The sequence below is a fragment of the Dipodomys spectabilis genome, unplaced genomic scaffold, assembly GCF_019054845.1.
Source record: "Dipodomys spectabilis isolate Male_0828 unplaced genomic scaffold, ASM1905484v1 ptg000669l, whole genome shotgun sequence".
Taxonomy (NCBI): domain Eukaryota; kingdom Metazoa; phylum Chordata; class Mammalia; order Rodentia; family Heteromyidae; genus Dipodomys; species Dipodomys spectabilis.
The window spans coordinates 7067221-7091588 of record NW_024871346.1 but is presented as its reverse complement, the minus strand read 5'-3'; the positions used below and the strand labels follow the sequence as shown (position 1 = coordinate 7091588).

The 24368-nt window shown below is 50.1% G+C and overlaps 1 protein-coding gene across 4 annotated transcripts in view; it reads left to right on the top strand.

Moving 5' to 3' along the window:
• The window catches only part of Foxp4 (forkhead box P4), a 49505-nt gene that overhangs the window by 4962 nt on the left and 20175 nt on the right, over positions 1–24368 (top strand). For all 4 annotated transcript variants that reach the window (XM_042671824.1, XM_042671823.1, XM_042671822.1 and 1 more), the window contains exon 2: positions 13279–13510. In XM_042671824.1, the coding sequence (XP_042527758.1) occupies positions 13295–13510 (216 nt within the window). In that variant the 5' untranslated portion in view covers positions 13279–13294. The remainder of the gene's footprint in view (positions 1–13278; positions 13511–24368) is intronic.

The window sequence follows — 24368 nt, the reverse complement described above, 5'->3', positions numbered from 1 at the left end:
GGTAAAGGGTGTTTCCTTTCCCACTAGAGATGGTTCTGACACTTCTGACCTGGCTATCATGTTAATGAGCAGAGGGAATGAATGGTGGGTTTCCCCAAACAGTAGCATAGTATGAGAACAAGCTCTGGCATGAACCAGCATTGACAGAAGTGATGGGAACACAGGTGACCTACATTTTTCTTTGTAGTTTTCCTTGTGCTACTGGGGTTGAATTCAGAATCTCACGCATGCTCCAGAATTCTGAATGGAGGGAAGGGGAGGGTGATGACCCCTGCAAGTCAGGGTGACTTGGGATGGAGACCCGTGCTCCTAGCACCACAACGCTGCTGTGGAGTGCTCATGGCATAGAACTCAGAGATGAGATGAAGTAAGAATTGGTTTGCAGCTGGGAATGATGTGGCTTAGTGCTAGAGTGCCTGCCTAGCCTGCATGAAGCCCTGGGTTCAATTCCTCAGTACACAGACACAGAAAAAGTGTTTGCCTTGCAGGAGGAGGGAGTGCCAGTGTGAAGGGAAGGTAGCGGGTGGGTGAGGAAGGGGTGTCGGTTCTTGTTTCCTCAACCCAGTTGGTCTGAGTTGGCCTCCTGGGACATGATTCCCCATGGAAAAGCCCTTCTAGGAGAATGTTACTAGAAGCCCACATTCCTAGGAGAACCAGGTTTAAAGAGATTGCTCCAGTGCAAGGCTCAAAGTCCAAACCCCTATATTCTGCCCTCCCCCATGTGCATAAAAGTTGTATCAAAAGAAAAGAAGGGAGCCGGGTGCTGGTGGTTCACGCACCTGTAGCCCTAGCTACTCAGGAGGTTGAGATCTGAGGATCAGAATTCAAAGCCAGCCCTGGCAGAAATGTCCCCATGACACCTCAGTTAACTACCAGAAAACCAAGAGTGCACTAAGGCACAAAAGTGACGAGCCACTAGCCTTGAGCAAAAAAGCTCAGGGACAGCATCCAGGCCCTGAGTCCAAGCCCCACACCCAAAAAGAATAAAAGAGAAAGAAGGGTACGCTGGCTTTCGGGGGGCAAAGCATGAGTTTCTCCAAGCTAGGAGCTAGAGATGCCCAAGAATTGGGCTGTATTGAGGGTTGAGCATTGGTCCCTGGAAGAATTCCCTTTCAGGAAGCCAATGGGATTTCCCCTAAAGAGCCAGGCTTTCCATCTCTCTCTTATCTTGGGGTACTTGCTTTGGGTTGCTATTCTGTCACCCCATTTCTGAGCAAACTCCTTGGTGTCTGAGACCCAGCTTTCGGCATGCAGTTCCTGGGTTTGCAGCCCTCTTCAGAGCATGAAGAAAATGACTACAGCTTGGGTCGCTCTGACAGACCCTAGCCTAGGGGTGAGAGCTGTCAGCTCCCAAAGTAGGATGTCTGAGCCACACTGAGGGTAACCTATCCCTGTGCCTAAGCTTTGGGTTCAGGGCTGATGGGGTGGGCCTGGATTCTAAACAGGATCCAGACTACACTGTGCAGGAAGGCGCGCTCAGCCTGTGGAGATGGTCTTCTCTCTGGGCCTCCGGCTTTCTACTGTACAGTCAGTGAGCACCTGCCGTCGCCTGGCTTCTCACCCAACCAGGCACACCTTCTTTGTTTCTGCTGCTTCTGCGGGTCCTTCCTGAAAGGGGAGCTCTGGGGGCTCAGGACAGGGGACCCTGACACCCCAGCTAGTCTCCTTGCCAATTAAGCAGCCCAGCCTGATTAAAAGGGGTGCTGCCCACCCCCTCCCACCTGATCCCCATCGACGAGATTTCCCTTCATCAAAATCTCACATCCTCCAGAAATTAATTTGATGCCTCTTGTTATCAATTAATTGAATCTCGTTGGGAGAGAGCGCGGGTGAAGCGGGCTGCAGCTTGGCCCTTCTGCGTAGCCATTCCCCCCCCCCCCCCCCCAGGACAGTCTTCCCTTCCCCCATTCCTCTTTTTCTGCCTTGCTTTCAATTTTCAGACATTTTCTAAAATAAAACCACTGCTTTATGGTTCTCTTTACCCAGTTTGGCTTCGTCAGAGCCCTTGGGCTGGTTACTGTCTGGGTGCTAGGTAGGGAAACTTCCTTTCCCCTGGGCTGTGTTTGATCTTTCCTTAAATAAACAAAATCTCACCCTTTGGGAATTTGGCCCTGACCCTGACCACATGTGCTCCAGGGGCTACTGGTGAGAAACTTGAAGTGGGGGAGGGAGGTGGGGATAGCCTAACCCTAGTTGGGGGAAGGGAGACACAGAAGGACCAAAGTAGGGACCTCTGGTCATCTTACTCGGTCCCTTCTGGGAGTCATTTATGAGCTGTTTGTCCCTGCTAGAGCTGTCCATTAAATGTGGGGCCAAGAACATAGCTGTGGTACCTCCCCGCTTCCCCAGCCCGTTAGGCAACTACAGGAACCAGATATTAACATGTTCAAGGACACTTGGAAGTCCTAGCTCGGGGCCTTTCTGACATGGAGTATGGGGGAAGAAGGTTCTGGAAAATGTCCTCATTAGGAAATCTGGGAAAGGATTGAAGCAGGTACGACTAGGTGCTCACTAGACCCTCACTGAGGAACTATGCCTTACTGTAGCCTCTTGTTCATTTAATCCGGCAGCCTAGTGGCACCTCAGTTGAGATGCTTGTTACTCTCATGTGGACAAGTATAAGGCTTAGGCCTAGAGAGGCGATGTGACTCTTCCAGGGTCACTCAGTTAATCAGAGACTAATTTCACCTCTACTGAATGTGTGTGTGCATACCCGTGCATGTGTATGCATGTGCGCATGCCAGTATTGGGACTTGAACTCAAGAGTCTGAACTCTGTCCTGAGCACTGTCCCTTAGCTTTTTCATACTTGAGCCACAGCTCTCCATTTGGCTTTTTGCTGGTTCATTGGAGATCAGTTCCACCCACTTGCTTGAGCTGGCTTCAACTTGTGATCCTTAGATCTCAGCCTACTGTGTGGCTAGGATTACAGGTGTAAGTCACTGGTGCCCAACTCCAAAATAATCTTTAAAGAAAATCTAGGGAGGCTCATGTGAGATGGATTCTTTTTTTCTTCAGAGGGTTGTACAACACCAGCTCAGAGAAGGCCTATAGGACAATCTGACCCAAATCTAAATTCCACACCGCTGCATAAAAACTGAGGATGAAGGATAACTCTTTCCCCTTCTAGAAGGAGGGAAGACAGGTCTGTGTCTCTCTCCTTTGCCCAGTGAGACCTTGGATGAAAGTTTGACCTGCTGTCTCCCCCAAAACTTACTCTTTGTGTACATTTTGTTGGAAAGAGGTTTCTCCCTCCCCCCACCCCCCTGGAATCACAAGTGGGTCCTGGCCCACTGGGGACTGAGAGAACAAGGCACCCTTCTGAACCCAATCTTCTGTCAGCAAAGAGGTGGAAGAGTGGGAAGTCTGTCCACATCTGAGTTTGGCTGTGTTCTGGATGTTTCTGAGTGTTGAGGCCCAAGATCCCTGGAAATGCCACACCTAGAAATCTGGAGAATCAGGGACCAGGGCATGTTAGGGCCCCACAGGAGACCCTGGTACCAAAGGTCCTACCGGAACCAGGCTCCAGATGCCCACTCTGGCTTGGAACGTGTTGCCCCTACCCTTCTAACCAGCAGGCCCCCCAGTAAGACGTCACTATTTAATTAGCTGGCTCTGATTAACCAAACTTGGCGTTAGGCTCCTCTTGCCCTCATCTTTCCCAGCTCCAAATCAATGGCTTTGATATGCTAATTAGGGAGTAATTTAATTTCAAAAGGCCGCAATTAACAAGGGTGTTGTGGACATGCTGTAGTTAAGCGGGAGTAATCTAATTTGCATTAGTAACAAGCAGGGACTAATTAGAAGCTTAATTAGACACTTAGATGGCTCTTATGTTTACTTTCTTAATGAGATGGAGTAGGATCTTTGGTTTATGCTTGTTCTCTCTCTTTTTTTCCCTCTCTATTGTTAATTCTTCCTTTTGGTCACGGTAGTTGGGAGGAGTGCTGAACCCGGCTTCCTAGCCAGGGCCTAGTGGAAGTATTTGAGGTTGGAGCCAGTAAAGGGGTGAATTGGAGAGAGGTAGTGAGGGGGCCCAGATCCTCAGAAATTTAAGAGTGAGGCTGGTCTTAGGTCCTTGTCACCTCTGAGGGGAGATGTTCAGCTACTTAGCAGCCAGGTGACCTTGACAAGTCACTTGGCACCTGTGGGTCAGTCAGAGTGAGTGCTGGAATATGGAAGAGAGCAGAGGGACCAGGTATGGGAGGGGTCTTCAAGGACTCTAGAGAGGAATGTTGTTTTTTTTTGGGGGGGCGGTCCGGTCGTGAGGCCTGAACTCTGGGCCTGGGCGCTGTCCCTCAGCTCTTCAGCTCAAGGCTAGCGCTCTACTACTTGAACCACAGCGTCACTTCCGGCTTTTTCCTTTTTGCTTATGTGGTGCTGAGGAATCGAACCCAGGGCCTCATGCGTACAAGGCAAACGCTCTACCACTGAACCATCTTCCCAGCCCGGAGAGGAATGTTTTTTAAGAATGAAGTACTGAGCTGGGCACTGGTGGCCCACACCTGTAATCTGAGCTACTCAGGAGGCTGAGAGCTGAGGATCACAGTTTGAAGCCAGCCTGAGCATAAAAGTCCATGAGACTTATCTCCAGTTAACCAACAGAAAACCAGAAGTGGAGCTGTGGCTCAAAGTGGTAGAGAGCTAACCCTGAGCAAAAGAGCTCAGGGACAGGGCACAGGTCTTGAGTTCAAGCCCTAGGACTGACCAAAAAAAAAAGAATACTTTAAGCCTGGTGCTGGTGATTCATGCCTGTAATGCTAGCTACTCAGGACAGTGAGATCTGAGGATCACGATTTGAGGGGCTGGGGAACAAGGAACAGATCTCTGAGATTTTTAATCTTCAGTTAGTGAAAAGCCAGAAGTAGAGTTGAGGTTCAAGTGGTTGAGTATCTACAAGTGCAAGGTCCTGAGTTCAAACTCCTGTATCACTAAAACAACAACAACACAACAAACTGTTGCCTAAAGTATTTGATGTCATGGAAATGCTATGATAGTAAGCAGAAAGTGGAAAAACAGGAAAACTTAACATATAGAAGGTGACGGTTTCACTGCTGTATGTGTGTGTGTGTAGGAGTATGTGTGGATGGAGCCAAGACCCCATAAGCACTCTACCACTTTGCATAGCCATTTTGCATTTTAGATGTTCATATGACAAAAGGCAGTGAAAGTGGATTGACTATTGACCAGAAGGTGTTATCCTAAAAGGCTGGATCTCTGGAATTCTGTTTTTCTTTCTTTTCATTTTTTGCACTATTAGTTAAACTACTGTACTGGGACTTGAACTCAGGACCTCATTCTCTTATTTAGCTTTTTCAGCTCAAGGCTGATGTTCTGCCACTTGAGCCAGAGCTCCACTTTTGGCTTTTTGCTAGTTAATTGGAGATGAGATTTGTCTTCCAGTCTGGCTTTGAACCAGGATCCTCAGGTTTTAGCCTCCCAAGTGTCTAGGATAACAGGCACAAGCCACCAGTGCCTGGCTTTTTTCTTTTTTCTTTTTTTTTTTTTAAAGAGAGGGGGGCAGGATAGAGTCTCCTGTGCGGTCTTGGGTGGCCTTGACCTTCGATCCTCCTGTCTCAGACTCCTGCGTGGTAAGACTGGCAGGCATATGCTACCATATCCAGTTTATACATACCTTCCCCCACTCAGAAAAGAGAAACATTCTACCAAGAGGCCTGTTATTTTAAGGATTAGAAAATAAAATTCTCTGAAACTTGGGAGGGAACTTGGCACAGATAACTATGGACATTGAAAGCTGTGTCACAACCTTTTAGGTGGGCATGTCCTTGCTCTGTCACTTGTACCGAGAGCCCCTCTATCCATGAAGTTCTGTGCTGAGGCTTCCAGTTGTCCCGGGGGTTGGGGCAAGTACCTCCTAGGGTGTCACATGTCATTTGTGGAGAATTAGGACTCAATCCTCAGGGAGAGGTAGAAGTGGGGAGAGAAGCTGAAATGCCAGCCTCTGGCCTCACACAAGGAAGAGCCCCAGAGTTTAGAAAGGCCAGAGGCTTAGGGGACAAGGAGTAGTAGTTTTGTGCAGAGGAAGGACGGTGCATGCACACAGAGGCACGTGCTCTATCACTGAGCTGCATCCCAGTACCACTGTGGCATCTAACCCCAGCCTTGCCTTGTTTTTCTCCAGTCCTGAACCAAGGCCAGGAAGAAAGGGATAGGATGAGTTTTTCCAAGCAGTTCAGTCTGAGAGTTGGCTTGCTTGTACCTGGAAATCTGGGCTCAAAAAGTAGGCATTCTTCTCAGGCCATCTTGTTCATGCAGTGTGTCTCTTTTGGTATTAAGCACTCTCCCTGTCGTAGCCCTCCCTCGTCTCCTGGTTACAGATAAGGAAACCAAGGCCCAGACTGGTGACATCACTGGTCAATGTCCTCAAGGTAAATCAGAGGGCAGGGAAGGGCATTAGCTGCTATAGTCACCTGGTAGCCTGAGCCAGTGGGGGCCGAGGGGAGTGGTGTCAAAGGTACCGGAAGTAGAAAAGGCAGCCCCTGGGCCTAGGCCTTGAGAGGTACCCCCAGTAACAAGTACACAAGCTAGGCTGACAAGATCCTCTATCAGGGTAGCTAGGTAGGGAGGTGTACAAAGAGAAAGAGGGGGAAAATAAGGTGTGGTTCATGCAGTGTTCTATGGAGTGCCCTGGTGTTTATGTATAACCCAGGAAGTGTATCCATTTTAAAGACTTATAGCATTGGAAAGTGTGAAGACAGACAGTTTACAAAAAGAGAAAGGAGGGCTGGGAATGTGGCTTAGTGGTAGAGTGCTTGCCTAGCAAGCATGAAGCTCTGGGTTCAATTCCACATAATACAGAAAAAGCTAGAAGTGGTGCTGTGGTCAAGTGGTAGAGTGCTAGCCTTGAGCAAAAGAAGCTCGGACAGTGTCCAGGCCCTGAGTTCAAACCCTGCTCTGGTGAGGGGTGGGGGAAGGGGTGATTCCTCTGTACTTGTCATATGAGGGACTTTGAACATGCCCCTGTATTCAGTATCCACTAAGCCTAAATTCCAAATGGCTTTTCCTCAAAGTGAAGCCCCCCCTCACACACACTTATTTCCTGTATTCACAGAGGATAGAATTTATCTTATTTGAGCTTCACTACTTATGTTGCCTCTTCTTTATTCTTTGCTCTGGACTTAAGCTGAAGGAGAGAGAGCTGATGTCTTGTTTAGGTCTATAGACAGCCATACAGCTTCTGGTACTTGAACCAATATGTGGTGAAAGTAGCTGGAGACCCACTGTCAGATTTGCATAGCAAAGGGGGAAGGGATGGGTCTCTACTCCTTGGCAGAGTCCTCACACAGAGCTCTCAACCCATGAAGGATACCCTTGCACAGTCTAGTTCCCAGGTCAGCTAGAGGCCACATGCTGCCAGATCCTCACTGCCTAGCTCCACTGGGCTCTAAATGCCCGGTGGTTGGTGTTGTTGTTTATGTATTTATTTAAGTTAGTGCCCGTATGGGGGCTTGAACTCAGGGCACTGTCCCAGAACTTTTTTGCTCAAGGCTAGTGCTACCTACCACTTGAGTCACAACTCCACTTCCGGCTCCTTTTGGAAGTTAACTGGAGATAAGCATCTCACTGACTTTCCTTCTAGTCTGGCTTTAAACTAGGATCCTTAGATCTCAGCCTCTTGCATAGCTAAGATTACAGGCGTGAACGCCCAGCCTGAGCCTTTTTGCTTCAGGCTAGTGCTCTACCACTTGGCTACAGCTCCACTTCCAGCTTTGTGCTGGCTAAGAGATAAGAATCTTAGGGAATTTCCTGCCCAGGCTGTCTTTGAACTCCCAAGTAGTTTAGGATTACAAGATGGGAAGCAACCCTGCTCCTAAATGCATGTTGAATGAATGTATGGCCTTTGGAAATCCATCCTCCTGTTTTTGGCTGCTGGCAAGCTCGTTCTGTTCATCATTGGAACCCAAGTGCCTCTGAAAAGCAGTTCCACATCCGGTGGGAACTTGTTAGAAATGCAAATTTATCAAGCCCACTCCAGACCTATTGAATTAGAAACTGGGAGTGAGGCCCAGTTACAAGCTCTCCTAGGAGATAGATAGTCACAGGGCTAAAGTTTGTGATCTCTTGCTTGCAGATTTGGGTTCATTATTCTTTTTTTTTTTTTCCATTCCATTGTATTGTTTTAGCAACTTTTCTTTTATTGCAGTCTGTTTCCCTTTCTTGCAAATAGCTAAGTCCAGTCCAGCCAGTTCTTCCCATTCTGCAGAGAAAAGTGAAGAATTAACTCAGCAAGTACCTGATAGTGTGAGGGCTAAAAGCCATGCTACTTCTAGTGTCAAGATGTCCAGGTGGCATTCAGAAACCTGGCAGGTTTCTGAAGATCTGAAAACTGGCATGCGTGTGTGTGTGTGTGTGTGTGTGTGTGCGCGTGCATGTGCGCACACGTTCGTGCGCACTTGCACAGCTTGAGAGACTGGGCACTGTCCCTGAACTTTTTTGCTCAAGGCTAGCACTTTACCACTTGAGCCACAGTTGGAGATAAAGAGTCCCACAGACTTCCTTGCCTGGACTGGCTTTGAACCACCATCCTCCTTAGATCTCAGTCTCCTGAGTAGCTAGGATTAAGGGCTTTACCTCTCCTCCCCACCCCCAGTAGTGGCAGCCTTGGCCCTGAGTTCAGATGACCTGTGGTCACGTCCCCAGCACCCCCATCAGCGCAGGCAGGCTGTCTTGGGAAGGAGCTGGGGTGCTGTCCCCTCTCCAGTTGCTTGCCCAGCGCGCCCCGCCCCCTTCCTCCTTCCTCTGGGGTAGGCTCTGGGCGTCCATCAGCCTGTTAATTGCACTAATTAGAGATCGCGGAGGTGTTAATTGGAAAACCCTGGTATTGTGCCTGTTTGAGGAAGAAAACGTCAATAAAAATTAATTGATGAGTTGGCAGGGCGGGCTGCACGGGTTCGCCACGAGGAGAAGGGTGTCGAGGCAAATGTTACAACTCAGATTAAGCGATTGTTAATTAAAAAGCTATGGTAATTAATACTCCCAACGCCATATGGGTCCGCGAAAAGGCATGAAAGGTTTCCCCACATGGGGGGCCCCCAGACTCCCTTCCCCCTCCCAAAGCACCCTAGGCCTTGGGTCACCCTTTGGCCCCAAAGTAATGGGGTTCGTCACTTCCGGATGGGGCGGACCCCCGGCGAGATCCCAGAAGGCGTCACAGCTTTGGGGCCACCTGGGCCCTTCTGAGAGGCAGGAGCCTCAGGGGGATCCCCCGAGGGCGCCAGAGTCTCCCCCCACCCCCACCCCGGAAGAGGCAACTGTGCTTCTAGCCCAGCTTCCTTCCGACAGCACGTGCTGTCAGCGCAGGGCCCGGCCGGGCTCCCTTCGTGCCTTGGCTCCCCCACGGGAGACTCCACAGAAACCACGCACCACCCCACGCAACAGGCTGTGGTGAGAGTAGCAGCCCCAGCTGCAGGGTCCTGGAAAGACCTCTGGCGTCCCATCCGTGAAAAGCAGCCCAGAGCCTTGGGAAAGGGGCGGTGACTTGCCCAAGGCCGTGTAGTTGGGTTTTGGAAACAGGTGGGCGCATCGCAGAGCTTCTGCCCCTGTGCCGGAGGTGGGCCCTGGGGCTCCTTGGAAAGGAAGGGTGTGATGGGGGAAGAAGTGAGGTTCAGGAGGGTAGGAATATGTGGAGAAGACTGAAAGATGGCCGCCTGCCCCCCCCCACCCCCTTTACAGGGCTCATCTCTTCATTGGAGCCCATTGGGAGAAGAGATTGTATTCATGACTCCAGGGGCTCCTTGCTGGACTAGGAAGTTTTGCCCCAGCAGCTCCCAAGTCAGAAGAGACCTTCAAACAACCTTTCTGAGCAGAGAAGGGAAACTGAGGCTCAAGAGACCCTGGAAGGCAAAGATTTACAGTTAATTGTGGCTGAGCCTAGGCCCTGGCCTTTATCCTAACAGTCGGGCTCCCACCCCCCATCTGCCACGAAGTTACAGGGTACTGACACCCAAGCCTCTCAGACCCCCACGTACACACTCCACCCACCCCTGCAATTCCTAGCTGGCCAAGGGGGGCCTCAGGCACTAGCACCCAGTCTCACACAGTGTGGGGAAACACCCAGTGCTGTTGCAACACCCTGTAGAGCGGTGGGTGGGAGGCCAAGGCTGGCAGTGTGCTTGGATCCCAGCACTGAGGATGCAGAGTGCCTGCCATACAAGTTTGAGGGGAGGGTGTTGGTGGGTGGGCAGGAGTATGGAAGGAAGTATCTGGGTATGTGTCAGTGGGGCGAAGGCCCCGCCCCGGGAAAGGGCAGAGCATGCCACACAGGAATTAATGCCATTCATACACCCTGCGGAAATGACTTTTCAAAATGCATATAATCTCAAGCATGCAAATGAGAGGCTTGCTTCACCCTGTTTAATATGAATGATCAGCCCTTGAATAGCTATTATTACACGCCACATTGCAGCAATTATGCTGTTCTCTGGGTGTCTCTCTATGCCGCCCCCCCCCCCCCCCCCCAGTGAAAAGACAGGAAAGAAAAAGACACCTCTATTTGCATCTTCCTGGCCTTTATGCTCCCTTTTTCAAACTTGCTGTCTGATCTAAACTTTCTGGTGTCCCCGTGAATGTTAGAAGGAACCAGTCTCCTTTACCCCAGGGAAATCACTGCAGGGATTCTCCGGGGGGCTTTCTCCAGTGTGTGCTCACACCCCTGAGGCTCTGGGCTTTGTCCCCTGGGGCCCAGGACTTTCAGATCTCTGAGCAGCTAGACTGGGCTTCAGTGCTGGCAGCTGCTCTCCCACCCCCACTGGGGCCGGGATTGGGGAAAAGGGAGATCTGTGTGGGCCCCTGCTGCCTTCCCATCCCCCCCCTCCCCTGTAGCTGGGGCTCAGGCCTGAGTGGGGAAGTCACTCCTGCAGGCTCCAGGGTGGGTGGCTGCAGGGAAGGGGGTTGGAACCCTGTGCTGTGGTGGGTGGAGGATGGCGCCCACCCCATCCATCATTTGGCAGCCACTAGCCCTGGGGCTGACATGGCCATTAAGGCCTAAGACCAAGTACTCAATCTCTTCCGAACCGTCACCCCCATCCTGGCCCAACTCAGAACTCTGGCGTGGGAACAGCAGCTGAGGGAACCCACAGGGAGAACTGCAGGGCACTGGGACCCCCAGCAGGCCATGCAGATCCACCGGGAAGGGACATCAGAGGGACGGGAGCAGCGGTGTGGCTCCCTAGCGATGTGTCCATGCTGTCTGTCCTCTGTCTTCCCCTCCAACCCCAGAGCTGCTTCTTACCTCTCCGCTTCCAGCAGGGATAAAAACAGCAAGCGGCCTAGTGCAGAGACAATTTGGGAGTGGAAGGGGGACCCTCTTGGGGGTGAGCTATCCTCTGGGGAACAAAGGGAGAGAGGGAAAGGAATCCCCTTATCTTCCTGCTTCTCCCTAGATCTATTACCAAAGATCCTCATTCACCTAGTGCATTAAGAGGGCTTCTGAACCAAAAAAAAGAACACTGGCTAGCTTTCCAGGGCCTTACTGTATGCTTTTATCTAGGCCAAGTCATTAACCTCTGAACAGGGTCTCTACCCTTAATCACAATTAAGGTAGGTGGAGAAGAGGCTGGTGAGGCTTATTCTTCCAGGGACCTTGTATGCCAGTTCTCTTTACTCCTCAAAGGACTAAGAGGGAGGGCTAGGAAGGAGGCTCAGTGGTAGAGTGCTTGCTTTGAATGCATGAGGCCCTGGGTTCAATTCCTCAGCACCATATAAACAGAAAAAGCCGGAAATGGCACTGTGGCTCATATGCTAGAGCGCTAGCCTTGAGCTGAAGAGCTGAGGGACAGTGCCCAGGCCCAGAGTTCAGGCCCCACGACCTGCCAAAAAAATAAAAAAAGGATGAAGAGGCCTGGCGTAAATAGTTCACACACAGTAGACACCAACCACCTTCTGTTGAATTGAAATCCACAGTTCTCTCAAGGGGTGATAGCTTTGGGGACTCTGGGATTTTGTGAATTTGAGAACAGCTTTTCTTGGGTATCCTCACCTCCGGCCCCATACTGGCTTTAGGCTTGCTGTGTAGCTCAAGCTGGCCTCAACTTCAAAACCCTTTGCCAAACCCTCCCTCCCAAGTGCTGCAGTGCTGGCATTACAGGTGTGAACTACTAGATCAGGACTGGGAACAGCTTTCCCCATTTTTATTGCTGTCTGTGTGTACAAACCTGTGGGATATTGGGCTTCCATGATTGATGTAGGTCACCTGCTCCTCACAGCCCAGCTCCATCCTAGTCATATATATATATACATATATATATATATATATATACATATATATATATATATAATTTATTTATTTATTTATTTATTTTTATTTTTTTTACTGTTAGTCCTGGGGCTTCGACTCAGGGCCCAGGAACTGTCCCTGAGCCTCTTTGTGCTAAGGCTAACACTCTACCACTTGAGCCACAGCACCATTTCCGGCTTTTTCTGTGTATGTGGTACTGAGGAATTGAACCCAGGGCTTCATGCATGCTAGGCAAGCACTCTACCACTGAGCCACCTTCCCAGCGCCCCCAGTCACATTGTTCATGTAGAAGTTCTGGTGTGTCTGAGGAGGGGACTGCTAATGGATTGATTTGGTGCTGGAGATGGAGCCCAGGCCTTCAAGCATGCAAACCTCTCTCATCACCAAGCTGCACCGCCAGCATCCTTTTTTTCCTTCTTTAAAGTGGGTGTGATAGAACCTCTTCTCCGGTGGGGGAATGGTGGGCCTATACTACTAAGTAGTAGTTTTGAGTGTCTACTTTGAGTAAGATGCTGGCCTGAGGGTAGGAGCGAAGAAGATGAGAAGTGGGCCTAGGGCCATTGCTGCCTCCTGTTGGGGACAGGGTGGGACCAATGGCAGCGGCCTTAACTATCATTTGTTGATTAGGGGTTGTCCTGAGTAAACAGGCCCTACCCTGTACCCTGAGGGAACTCCGGATCCAGTGTGCAGTCCACCCCTGGGGGAGGGGGGGGGCAGCGAGTAGGACAGCCTTCCGGAACATCCCAGCAAAATAGTTCTTCGTTTCATACCCTGACCTAGAAGGCCCTGATCTCGAGGGAGAGGCCAGAACTGGGTTAGGACCCCCACAAAGGTTGGGGCCAGGGCTCCTCTGCCTGGGAGAGGGGTGGCATTAAGAGGGACGCCCACCCAACCTCCCTCTAGGAAGCTGAGGGAGTACAGGGGTTGGCAATGGTGCTGGCTGTGTGGTTGGGTAAAACCTGATGATACGATCCCATCTAGAGTCTCAGCCCCTTTCCTTTCCTCCCCTCATCTCCTCTCCAGGTCCCGCTAGAACGACATGATGGTGGAATCCGCCTCAGAGACAATCAGGTCTGCTCCATCTGGTCAGAACGGCGTGGGCGGCCTCTCTGGGCAGACCGATGGCGGGGCTGGGGCTGCGGGCACAGCTGCAGGCAGCACCGGCAGGGATGGCGCAGGTAGGGACACGGCAGGCAGCACAGACAGCAATGGAGAAATGAGCCCCGCGGAGCTCCTGCACTTCCAGCAGCAACAGGTAGGAGATGGCGCCCTCCCCACCCTTCCTCTTCTCTCCCCTCCCCTCCCAACCTCTTCCCATCCCTCCCAGCCTCCTATCATTCTCGGCCTCCAGATCCTGAGGTAGTTCAGTCAGTGTTCCTAAGAGAGGAACAGGACTGGGGGTCTGAGTTCATGGAGCTTGGGGAGAGCCCCAAAAGTACTATAAAGAAAGGCCCATATCTGGCCAGCAGCAGGCTTGAGAGAGAGTACATTAACATGGAGGGGGTGTCCATAGGTTTTATCTTTTGTGTTTTTTTCTTTTTTCTTTTATTTTGGGTGTAATACTGGGGCTTGAACTCAGGGACTGAGCTTTGTTACTTGTTACTCAAGACTAGCAACACTCTACCACTGGAATCATTACCTCCCCCCCTTATTGCTTTTTGCTGGTTAGTTGAAGATAAGAATGTTAATTGTAGATAAGACTTTTTTACCCTGACTGGCTTGGAACTATAGCATCCTCAGATCTCAGCCTCCAGAGTAGCTAGGATTTCAGGTGTGAGCCACTAAGCGCCCAAGGATGTCTTTATTTGTCTAATAAAATAGTCTCTACCTCCCATACTCCAGTCAGATCCCTAGTCTGAGCCCAAAAGAGATTATAGTTCCTGGCGTGGGGAGGGGGAGGGGGAAGGGGAGGCAAAGGCAGGCCTCTTTTAGGTTCCCTGGGAAGCTCCTCGGAGTTCTTTCAGCCCTACCTGGAAACACAGGGTTCAGGAGTTTAGGACCAGCCTCTGAGAAAAGCACTAGGGCTAGGGTGGGGAGCCTGTTTGGGTGGCAACTGAACAGGGGGCCCCTGGGTCCCAGCTCCACCTGGAATGGGGGTGGGGGGATCGGGCTTGACAAGTTGAAGAGAACCGGCCCAGCCAGCTTGAGCTTTGGTTGGGATTCTTGTCTTTGATTTTCTCCTCTGATCATAGCTTGGTAGCTGGGGGCTCTTCTGAGAGGGTGGAAAAGCAGGATCTTGTATCCTCTTCCCTCCCAGTGCCCTCATTCCCACTCAGCTGTGTACCCAGTTCCTTCCTTATCCCTTCCAGGCAACTGTGCTCTCAATCCACCCCAGATGGTCATGTTATCCCACAAGGGCTGTGCTCTCTCGCTGCTGCTCAGTGGGCACTAAGGCAGGAATGAAGAAACCCTAGGCTGAGTTCCTTTCACTCGCCTAACAGCTGTGTGTGACACTTTGATCTGTAGCACCTAGCTAGCTAGCTTGGGGACTGAAGTACTGGGTTATTAGGCTTCAATGCTATGAGACCCCTTACTACAGCACTGTGGCTAGAACTCAGAGCCTCATACTCTTTCTTGCTTAGCTTTGACACTCAAGGCTGTTGCTCTACCACTGGAGCTACATACACTTCGTCCAGCTTTTTGGTGGTTAATTGGAGGGAAGAGTCTCATGGTCTTCTTTGACCAGCTGGCTTTGAACTGTGATCCTTATTAGATTTTAGCTTCCTGAGAAGTTAGGATTACAGGTCTGAGTCACCAGTGCCTAGGGTGACTTGCCAGAATATGTATGTGAACAGAATCAAGAACTTTTTCAAAATCACTGGATCTTGTCAACTAGGAGACTAAAGCTGGAGGGCCTGGATCCTTTCCCTGGGGAAGAAGGTCTTTGGGACTTTGTGGGTGAAGAAGTGGGATCCCTCTGGGAAGATACCCACTGAATCTGCAGTCTCCAGGGACAGAAATCCTACCTTTATTAAAGAACTATACAAAAGTCCAAATGTGTTAGGGGGAAGGAGGTGAGGAGATAGCAAAACTGGGAAGTTGTTTCTTTTAACAACTGACTTAAAGTGAAGCATGACCACAGCTCTCTGGGTAAGTGAGGAGATGTTTTTGGGGTGGGGAAGGATGGAACTGTCTGTACGCATCGGGTTTCTCAGTTCTGCGTTACACATGAACCATGTCTTCCCATCTGTAGCCCACGTTCCAGTTATTCCTGTTTGTTTTGGGGAATATCCCAAGGTCCTGGAAAATCTTGTATCAGTTTCACAAATAAACTGGGGTGGGGATTTGGAGGCAGGCAAGAGGGCTGTTTTATCCATTTGGGCTCACTATGGGCATAGCCAAGGAAAATATTTGAGACTTAAAAAAAAAAAAAGAGTTTTGTTGGCTTCAAACTATGAAAAAGAACTCTGCAAAATTAAAATTACAAAAATTTCAATCAAACAGTCTATGGGCCATCCCATCCCTCCCTCCCCGCCCCCAGTATTTGAATAAAGCTTTTAAAGGAGTTTAGGGTAACACTTGCTAGTACCCCAATGATAAGTATACTTATTTGTAGGGTGGAAAAGAGAGCCTGGTCCCTTTTTTCTTTCAGCCCCAAGCAAGAAGTCCTTAGAAGGCCTCTTCCACACTCATTACATAGACTCACCATCTCGGTGGGGGCAAGGTGATTATCATTACTCCCAAGTTCAGCCAGGGATAGATAGCAGTTTATACAGGGGGTAGAAAGGCCACAGCTAGACCTGTCTCCAGGTTCCTAGTTCAGGGCTTCACACACATGGCACAGTTCTCTGTGGACCTGACAAGGGTGGTTCTCATATGTAGTAGTAGGTGCTGTATAGATGTGTGTTGATACTGGAAGGGTTTAAACAGCAAGAAAGCAACCCCATGTTGAGCATCAGTGTCTAAATCCTAATTTCTCAGAATGCTGAGATTTCAGCATTGAGGTTTGAAGCCAATATGGGCAAGAAAAGTCCATAAGAATCTTACTTCTAGTTCCCCCCAAAAAGGCAGAAGTGGAGACATGGAGATAGGGCTTACGTGGTAAAGTGCCAGGCTTGAGCAAAAAGCTAAGGGACAGCTCTCAGATCATGAATTTAAGCCTCAGTACTAGCACACACGTGTGCACTCACAGTGCGCACACACACATGTGCATGCACACACACACAAAAGCAAAAGCAATCCTTTGGACAAGGGGTGTGGCTCATTTAGTAGAGCACTTGCTTAGCAAGTGCAAGGCCTAGAATTCAATTGCTGATACTACAAAAGTAAAATATAAAAGAAACTTCTCCCTCCTGCCTCTTCCTCTTACAAATAATTATTCTGATTATCATTATTATTTTATTTTTTGCCAGTCCTGGAGCTTGGACTCAGCACTTGGTCACTCTACCTCTTGAGCAACAGTGCCCCTTCCAGCCTTTTCTGTTTATGTAGTACTAAGGAATCGAACCCAGGGCTTCATGCATGTTAGGCAAGCACTTTACCACTAAGCCACATTCTCAGCCCAAATAATTATTAAAAAAAAATGGGTGCCAGTGGCTGTTGCCTATAATCCTAGCTGCTACTCAGGAGGCTGAGATCTGAGGATCGTGGTTCAAAGCCAGCCTGGGCAGGAAAGTCTATGGGACTCTTTATCTCCAGTTTACCATGAAACAGCCAGAAGTGGAGCTGTGGCTTGACATGGTAGAGCACTAGCCTTGAGTGAAAATGCTCAGGGACAGCACCTAGACCCTGAGTTCAAGTCCCATGACTGACAAAAAACACCCAAAAGGGCTGGGAAGGTGGCTCAGTGGTAGAGCGCTTGCCTTGCATGCATGAGGCCCTGGGTTTGATTCCTCAGCACCACATAAGCAAAAAAGAAAAAAGCTGGAAGTGGCACTGTGGCTCAAGTGGTAGAGCGCTAGCCTTGAGCTGAAGAGCTGAAGGACAGTGCCCAGGCCCAGAGTTCAGACCCCATGACCGAACCCAAAAAACAAAACAAAACTACACCCAAAAAACTTTAAAGTAGGTGTCATGTCAGAGTATCCATCCTCATAGGGTGATGTAAAGTTGGAAGCCATGGACCCAGCACTATGTTTCCTGTCTTTCTTGGACCCTCCTGGGGTCTCCAAGCCCCTCTCCCTTCATTTCTGTTGGTCTGTTCCAGGTAAACAAGCCCTGGAAAAAGCAGTCCTAGCCTTCAGGAGTAATGAGTTGACCAAGAAGAGACAAAGACAGGGCAAGTCAAAAGTCAGCCCGGCAGGCGGGTGACCCGACTTTAGGCTGAGACAAGCCGGGCCAGCAGCCTTTCCATGCAACGGCAGGCTGACCCAGCTCAGCGGCCAGGCCAGGTCTAGCTAGACAGAGGGTCCTTGGCTGGCTGCTGTTAGTTCAGCGTTGCCAGCACCCTTACTGATAAGTGACAGAGCCACTGGAGTACTGAGCTCCAGTCTGTCCTTGAGGCTTTCTGATACTTGGAGAGACCCTGCCATGAGCTGAGGTGTTGCGGGGAGGGGCTGTGGCCCTCAGAGGACTCAGTCACTCAGCAGGTAGCCATTGATTCTGTACCTGTCCTAGCACTGAGTGGGCCAGCTGGACTTGAAGTCCTCTGCAGCTGTCCCAGTAGTGCTTGGATGCATGGATCCCCTCTCTCTCCAAGACAAGTAGCTCCTATCCTGCTGGACCCTCTCCTGCCTTTTACCCCACATGAGGGATGTTTTCTCTGAAAGTGGCTTTTACATTTTTGGTGTGTGTTACACGGTGCTGGGGCTTACACTCAGGGTCCAGACCTCTGTCCCTTAGCTTTTTCAAAAGCTCAGGGCTAGCATGCTACCACTTGAGCCACGGACGGCTCCACTTAGGGTTTTTTGGTGGTTAATTGGAAATAAGAGTCTCACAGACTTTCCTGCCTGGGCTGGCTTCAAACTATGATCGTCAGCTTGGAGCCTTTTGAGTAACCAAGAATATAATCCTGAATGCCCCAATACACAGCTTTTGGTTTTACCTTTCATCTTAATCTAGTATCCATGTGAAAATGTTCCCCATGCCCAAGGGCCCTAGATAGATCCTTTGGGCTCTCTAATGAAGGGCAAGGAGGGCGAGGAAACGTGTCTGCCAGATTTTGGAAGTGGAGTGTCTGGAAAGGTCTTAAAAGGCTGGTCTGCCACGCTGGAGGAGGGGGAGCTGAGCTGGTGATGGGGGCAGGCAGAAATGGGGGCAGGCAGAGCGGTCTGGCGGCTACTGAAAGGCATCCTGGGCCTCTGGAGTTCCAGTTCCCATTGTCCATGGGTTGCAGGGGTGACAGGTCAGGGAGGGTCACCAGAGAGTTGCCTAGTGTCTGGAAACTCCCACTGAAGTTGTCATGGCAACCAGGCCAAATCCCACCCCGTCCACATCCTGTGAGGGGATTCAAAAGGGTTTTGGAAGGGAGGGGTTCTGCACATTAATGGTCTTTTAACTTACCCCCTCCAAAGAGATTTGGGGGGGTATCAGAGTTGGGGGAGGGGAGAAGAAAGAAGACTTTTTTTCCTCCAGTTGGCCCTCCTCTGTCCAGACTAGGGAGATACAGAGGTGGGAAGGAGGTTCCTGGGGGAAATCTCCCACCCCTACATGGTCAACAGTTGTCTGCCATCCTCTGGTAGGGTCCATTTCTCTTTTGGACTCCCAGCTTCATGCCTTGCCCTGGAGCCTTGCTCTTAGCTCCCACACCTACTGGCTCCTCCTTGTTCATCTGGAGACCAGGCCCCTCTCTCCTGGGGGTGGGTGGAGGGGTGGGGCCCTCATACACTTCACCTTCTTTCATATTCACACCAGCTGCTGGGAAATCTTAGAAGCTAGCACCTCTGCTTAGGAATGGGTGGAGGAGGGCAGGTAAGAGGAGGGGGGGGAGGGCTGTAGACACTCACTCTTTGTCTTTTCTCATACATATTACATTAAAAGCCTTTGTAAGAATTCCCTAGTCTGAGCTTGGCGCTGGTGGCTCACACCTGTAATCCTAGCTACTCAGGAAGCTGAGATCTGAGGATCACGGCGGCCTGAGCTGGAAAGTCCGAGAGACTCTTATCTCCAATTAACCACCAGAAAACTGGAAGTGGTGCTGTGGCTAAAGTGGTAGAGGGCTAGCCTTGAGCTGAAGAGCTCAGGGACACTCCCAGGCCCAGAGTTCAAGTCCCACGACTGACCAAAAAAAAAAAGAATTTCCTGGTCTGTATTCCTAGCTACACAGGAGCTTGTGATCTGAGGACCATGCTATGAAGCCAGCTCAAGCAGGAAAGTCCTGAGACTCTTATCTCCAATGAACCAGTAAAAAGTTGGAAATGGAGCTGTGGCTCAAATGGTAGTAGATGCACTAACCTTGAGTGAGGAACAATCTGAGCACCCAGATCCCAAGTTCAAGCCCGGGGAGAGGATAGACCCAGGGCTAGGGAGCAGGGGCACACATCTTTCTAGACCTCAGTTTCCTCAGGCTCCCAACAGGAAGCTTGACATAGAAGCCGCCCCACCCCCCCTTTCTGGAGAAGGCACATGAGCATTTCTTCTGAGGACAATGTCTTCGGATAAGGGTTGAAGTGGGGAGGGCCGCACCCCAGGCTCCTAGGGAGCTGCTTTCTCTTCTGTGGGGGGCATGGGAAAGTGGGAAAGAACCTGCATGCACCCTACTAAATCCCACTCTCACAACATCCTGCAGAGGTGACTAGGGGAAGGCAGATCAGGCGCCAGACCCACTTTGGCTGAATTCCACCATGAGAGAGGACAGCCACTGTTACCACGCTCACCTCTCTCCCTCCACCATGCATACCTTGCCTCTTTCCTTACTTGCATCAGTCAGATGCCCTTCCAGGCACTGATCCCCAGCCCTGTCTCTCCCAGTATCCTGAAGCTGGCCTAGGCGATGGCTGGGAGCTGAGCTGCTGAGGCTGGGTCACCATGCTGTGAAGCCCATCTGGGCAGTGCTGGTGACAGAGAGGAGAAAGGAGGCCTCCTGAGGGTGGTTCCCAGGACCAGCTCCTTGGGGACAATGGGCAGGGATGGAGGAGGGTCCAGAGACCGCCACTGTGCACACAGGATGTATCTCCTACCCACGCGGGACTGTCTGTCTGCTGTGCGTCGCTGGTTTTCATTTTAATAGTTCTAATTTGAGAATGTGCCGATGTCATTTTTATGAGGTTGGTGTAAAAAAAATTTACTGCCTTTTCCAAAAAGCTTCTTAAAAAAAAAAATCCAAGGCTGGGGGGGTGGGGGTGGGAATGTGGAATCACTTCTGAGTTTTATGGTCTCCTCTACCTCTACCCCACCCTCCTTTAGTCTCATGCAGTTTCCTTCCTTCCTTCCTTCCTTCCTTCCTTCCTTCCTTCCTTCCTTCCTTCCTTCCTTCCTTCCTTCCTTCCTTCTTTTTCTTAATGACCTTTTGCTAGAAGACAAAGTCTAGCTGGTCAAGAACTTGTGTTTCTCTAGGTCAGTGCCCTCCATGGTGCTGGTCACTGACCTGACCTCTGGTCCCATCTCCCTGATTTCCCTCCCCCCTCCCACCCTCTGCTCCCTGAGGAGTTCAATTTTGAGGGATGGGTGTTTAGTTGAAGTCAAGGAATATTTATTAGACACCTGCTGTTTTGTAGCAGGGAATTAGGTATCTACCATTAAAGATTAATTAATCACTTTCTATTCAAAGTCCTCTACGTATCCATCTATCTGTCTATCTATGTTCCTATTTGATGTAACATCTGCACACCTCTTGGGCTACTTTGTTTTACTACACTAATCTTTATAATTTGTCTTTTTTTTTTCCAGTTGGGGGTTTGAACTCAGGGCCTGGGTGCTGTCCCTGAGCTCCTTTTTTCAAGGCCAGTGCTCTACCACTTTGAGCCACAGTGCCACTTCATTTTCTTTTTTTTTAATTTTTATTTATTTTTTATTGTGAAAATACTGTACAGAGGGGTTACAATTACATGGGCAAAATAATGAGTACATTTCTTATCAAGCATTGTAGCCTCCTCCTTTGTTTCCCCTTCCCTTCCCATCCTCCTCCCCCCCCCCCCCCCCAACACTTCCAGTTTTCTGGTGATTAATTGGAGATACGAGTTTCATGGACTTTCCTGCCTGGGTTCACCTTGAATTTTGATCATCAGATCTCAGCCACTTGAGTAGTCAGGATTACACCTGTGAGCCATCAGCCACTAGCCATTTATCTCGTGTGTGTGTGTCTGTGTCTGTGTCTGTGTCTGTGTGTCTGTGTGTGCTTTTTTTATTTTTTATCTTTTTCCCTGTTGGTCATGGGCCCTGAACTCTGGGTCTGGAACTGTCCCTCAGCTCTTCAGCTCTAGGTTAGTGCTCTACCACTTGAGCCACAGTGCCACTTCCAGCCTTTTCTGTTTATATGGTGCTGAGGAATTGAACCCAGGGCATCATGCATGCAAGGCAATCACTGTACCACTGAGCCACCTTCCCAGCCGTTTTTTTTTTTTTTTTTTTTTTAATAGATTCTTGCTACATAGTCCAGGATGGCTTCAAACTCCCCATTCACCTGTGTCTACGACAGAGGCCTGGGGTTACAGGTGTGTGTTGCCTCACTTGGCAGGTCCTTTTAGTTTATTATAACCTCTTTCTTTAGTTTTTCCCACCTTGGGGCCTTGGTACCATCCATTTCTTCCACCTTAAATTGTACCCCTTAGGAAAAAAAGGCTTTTCTTGCTATAAGGTGTCTCCTCAGAGAGGCCTTTCCTAGCTACACATCCCAGGTGGCCTATCCTCTGCATAATAATTACACAGAATCCAGGTTTCCTGTGTCTTTGCTTAGTGTTTATGGCTATCCAGTAGAAGGGAAGCCCCTCAATGGGAGGGCAGGGCGAGTAAGTGGTCCTCCCTGGCCACTCCTTAGATTATTTAATGGCCAGTGACTTAGTAAATTACCCTGGGCCCTGGAGTAAAGTGACAGGCTCTCCTGGGAGTACTTCTAGGTTTGAGATGGGTGAGGGAGGCAGAACTCCTTCTAATCCTCCTGGTTAAACCCAGTGACAATTAATTCTCAGGACAATATGGATGAAGCTGAATCCTACTTTTGTCAAAATTCCCAACAAAAAAACTGGGGTGTGGTTTGTTTTGGCTGCCTCATTCCCCAATTCAGTGAAACAGCCTGGCACCAAGCTTTGTTAACGACCACAGCTCTGAGCCCTCCTCCAGCAGAAATGGTGATTGACCACCCTGTCCTCCGCTATCTCAAGATTTGGTTTTCTTTTCATAGTGGCCCCCATCTCTCTCATTGCTGTAGCTCTGCTTCCCTCCATCCCTGTGTCCTAGCTGCTTGCTGGGTACTGGATGCCATCCGTCATAAGCCATTTGTTCCTAATTGTGGAGATCCTGCTCATGACTTCTGAATGGGGTTGGGGGAAGGGAATTCAGCTTCATTAAGGAGACTGAGAAGTATGGGCTAGAAAAGGGTTTTGTTTGCAGAGTCTTCTGGATGGTGATAGATTAATGACAGTTAAAATAGTGGGTCCAGGACCTGCTGGGTGCTGTGTGTAAGGGCTCCATGTGGCATATGTTGTCCCTTGCACAGATTTCCTGTGAAGGAAGTGTGAACTTGCTCCAGCATTACAAAGGGAAAATCTGAGGCTCAAACCCAGTGCCTGCGTTCATGCCCATAATCCTAGCTACTCAATGCAAACTGAGGATTGTAATTCAAAGCCAGGCCAGGCAGAAAAGTCTATGAGACTCTAATCTCTGATAAGCAAAAAGCCAGAAGTAGAACTGTGGCTCAAATGGTAAAGTGTCATCCCTAAGTGATAAAGTACGGAAGCCCTGAGTTCAAGCCTTAGTATTGGCATGCGCCTGTGCACCTGTGTGTTCACACACATAAACACCACCCCCCTCTCAGGTTTAGCAGGCTGATCTGTCTTACCCAAGGTCACCCAGTGTCAAGGGGAGCCAGGATGACCCATGCTTCAAGCAGTACTATATCTTCCCACCCCCACCCCCCAAGGAAAACTAGGCCTTGTCCTCCAAACCACAGCACTGGACATGGTTTTCAATCCAAGACATGGAGAAAGAAAAGGAGGCTTAAGGACCAATGGCTGCCAGGTTTCCACTCTGTGTTTGTCTCTCTTCACCTCCCCCACTCCCCAGCTTTCCCTCTGTTGTTGTTGCTGTTGTTGTTGTTTTTTGATCCTGGAGCTTGAACTCTGGGCCTGGGCGCTGTTCCTGAGCTCTTCAGCTCAAGGCTAGCGCTCTACCACTTGAGCCACAGTGCCACTTCCAGTTTTGTAGTGGTTTATTGGAGATAAGAGTCTCACAGACTTTCCTTGCCCAGGCTGGCTTTGAACTGTGATCCTCAGTCCTTGCCCAGGCTGGCTTTGAACTGTGATCCTCAGATCTCAGCTCCTGAGTAGCTAGGATCACAGGCATGAGCCACTGGTGCCTGGTGTAAGCCTTCCTTCTGTTTCTGCAAGTTTTCCCAGGCTGGGAATGGGTGGCAAAGCTGGTGGCAGGCAGGGAGTGGGGCATGAAGCGGCATCTGTAGCACCCCAGCAGTGGGTGGCATGCCCAGGCCATCTGAGCAAAGGCATTCAGAGCCCAAGCTCCCATCAGTTGGCACACCAAGATGATCTTTAGGCTTCAGATGGTTCTGGGTCTCACACTGGTTCCAAGTCAAGCTGTAAGCACATTATATGTCAAGACACTGGTATCCGAGGTCAGCTTCCGAGGTCAGCTTCCGAGTTCCAGGTGCTGGCTTGCAGGTGCTGAGCTGATGGTGAGTGAATGAAGCAAAGAATGAAGGGAGGAAAGGGCCTGGAGGTCAAGATCCCCCATTTCCAGAGGCCTCTGTAGGCCTCTCCAGCCTTTTCCTAGTGCAGCCCAGGAGCAGCTCAGCTTTCTGCCTGCCCTGGGGATAGTTTCAAATCCCAGAGTCTGGGATTTGAACTCTGGCCTGCTGTCACTGCAATAACACCCTTCTCCTTACTTCTCCACTTGGACCTGGCTCTTCAGAACGCTGAGAGCCCAGTCCTCCAGGAGGCCCGCTCAGCCCTCACCACCAGCAGAGGTGGACGTTCCCTTGTACATCACTTTAATGGGCTCTCTAGTCCTCTGCCACAGCACCTGGGCCTGGGAAGGCATAGATAGCTTCGACTAGGCCAGGAGTCTTA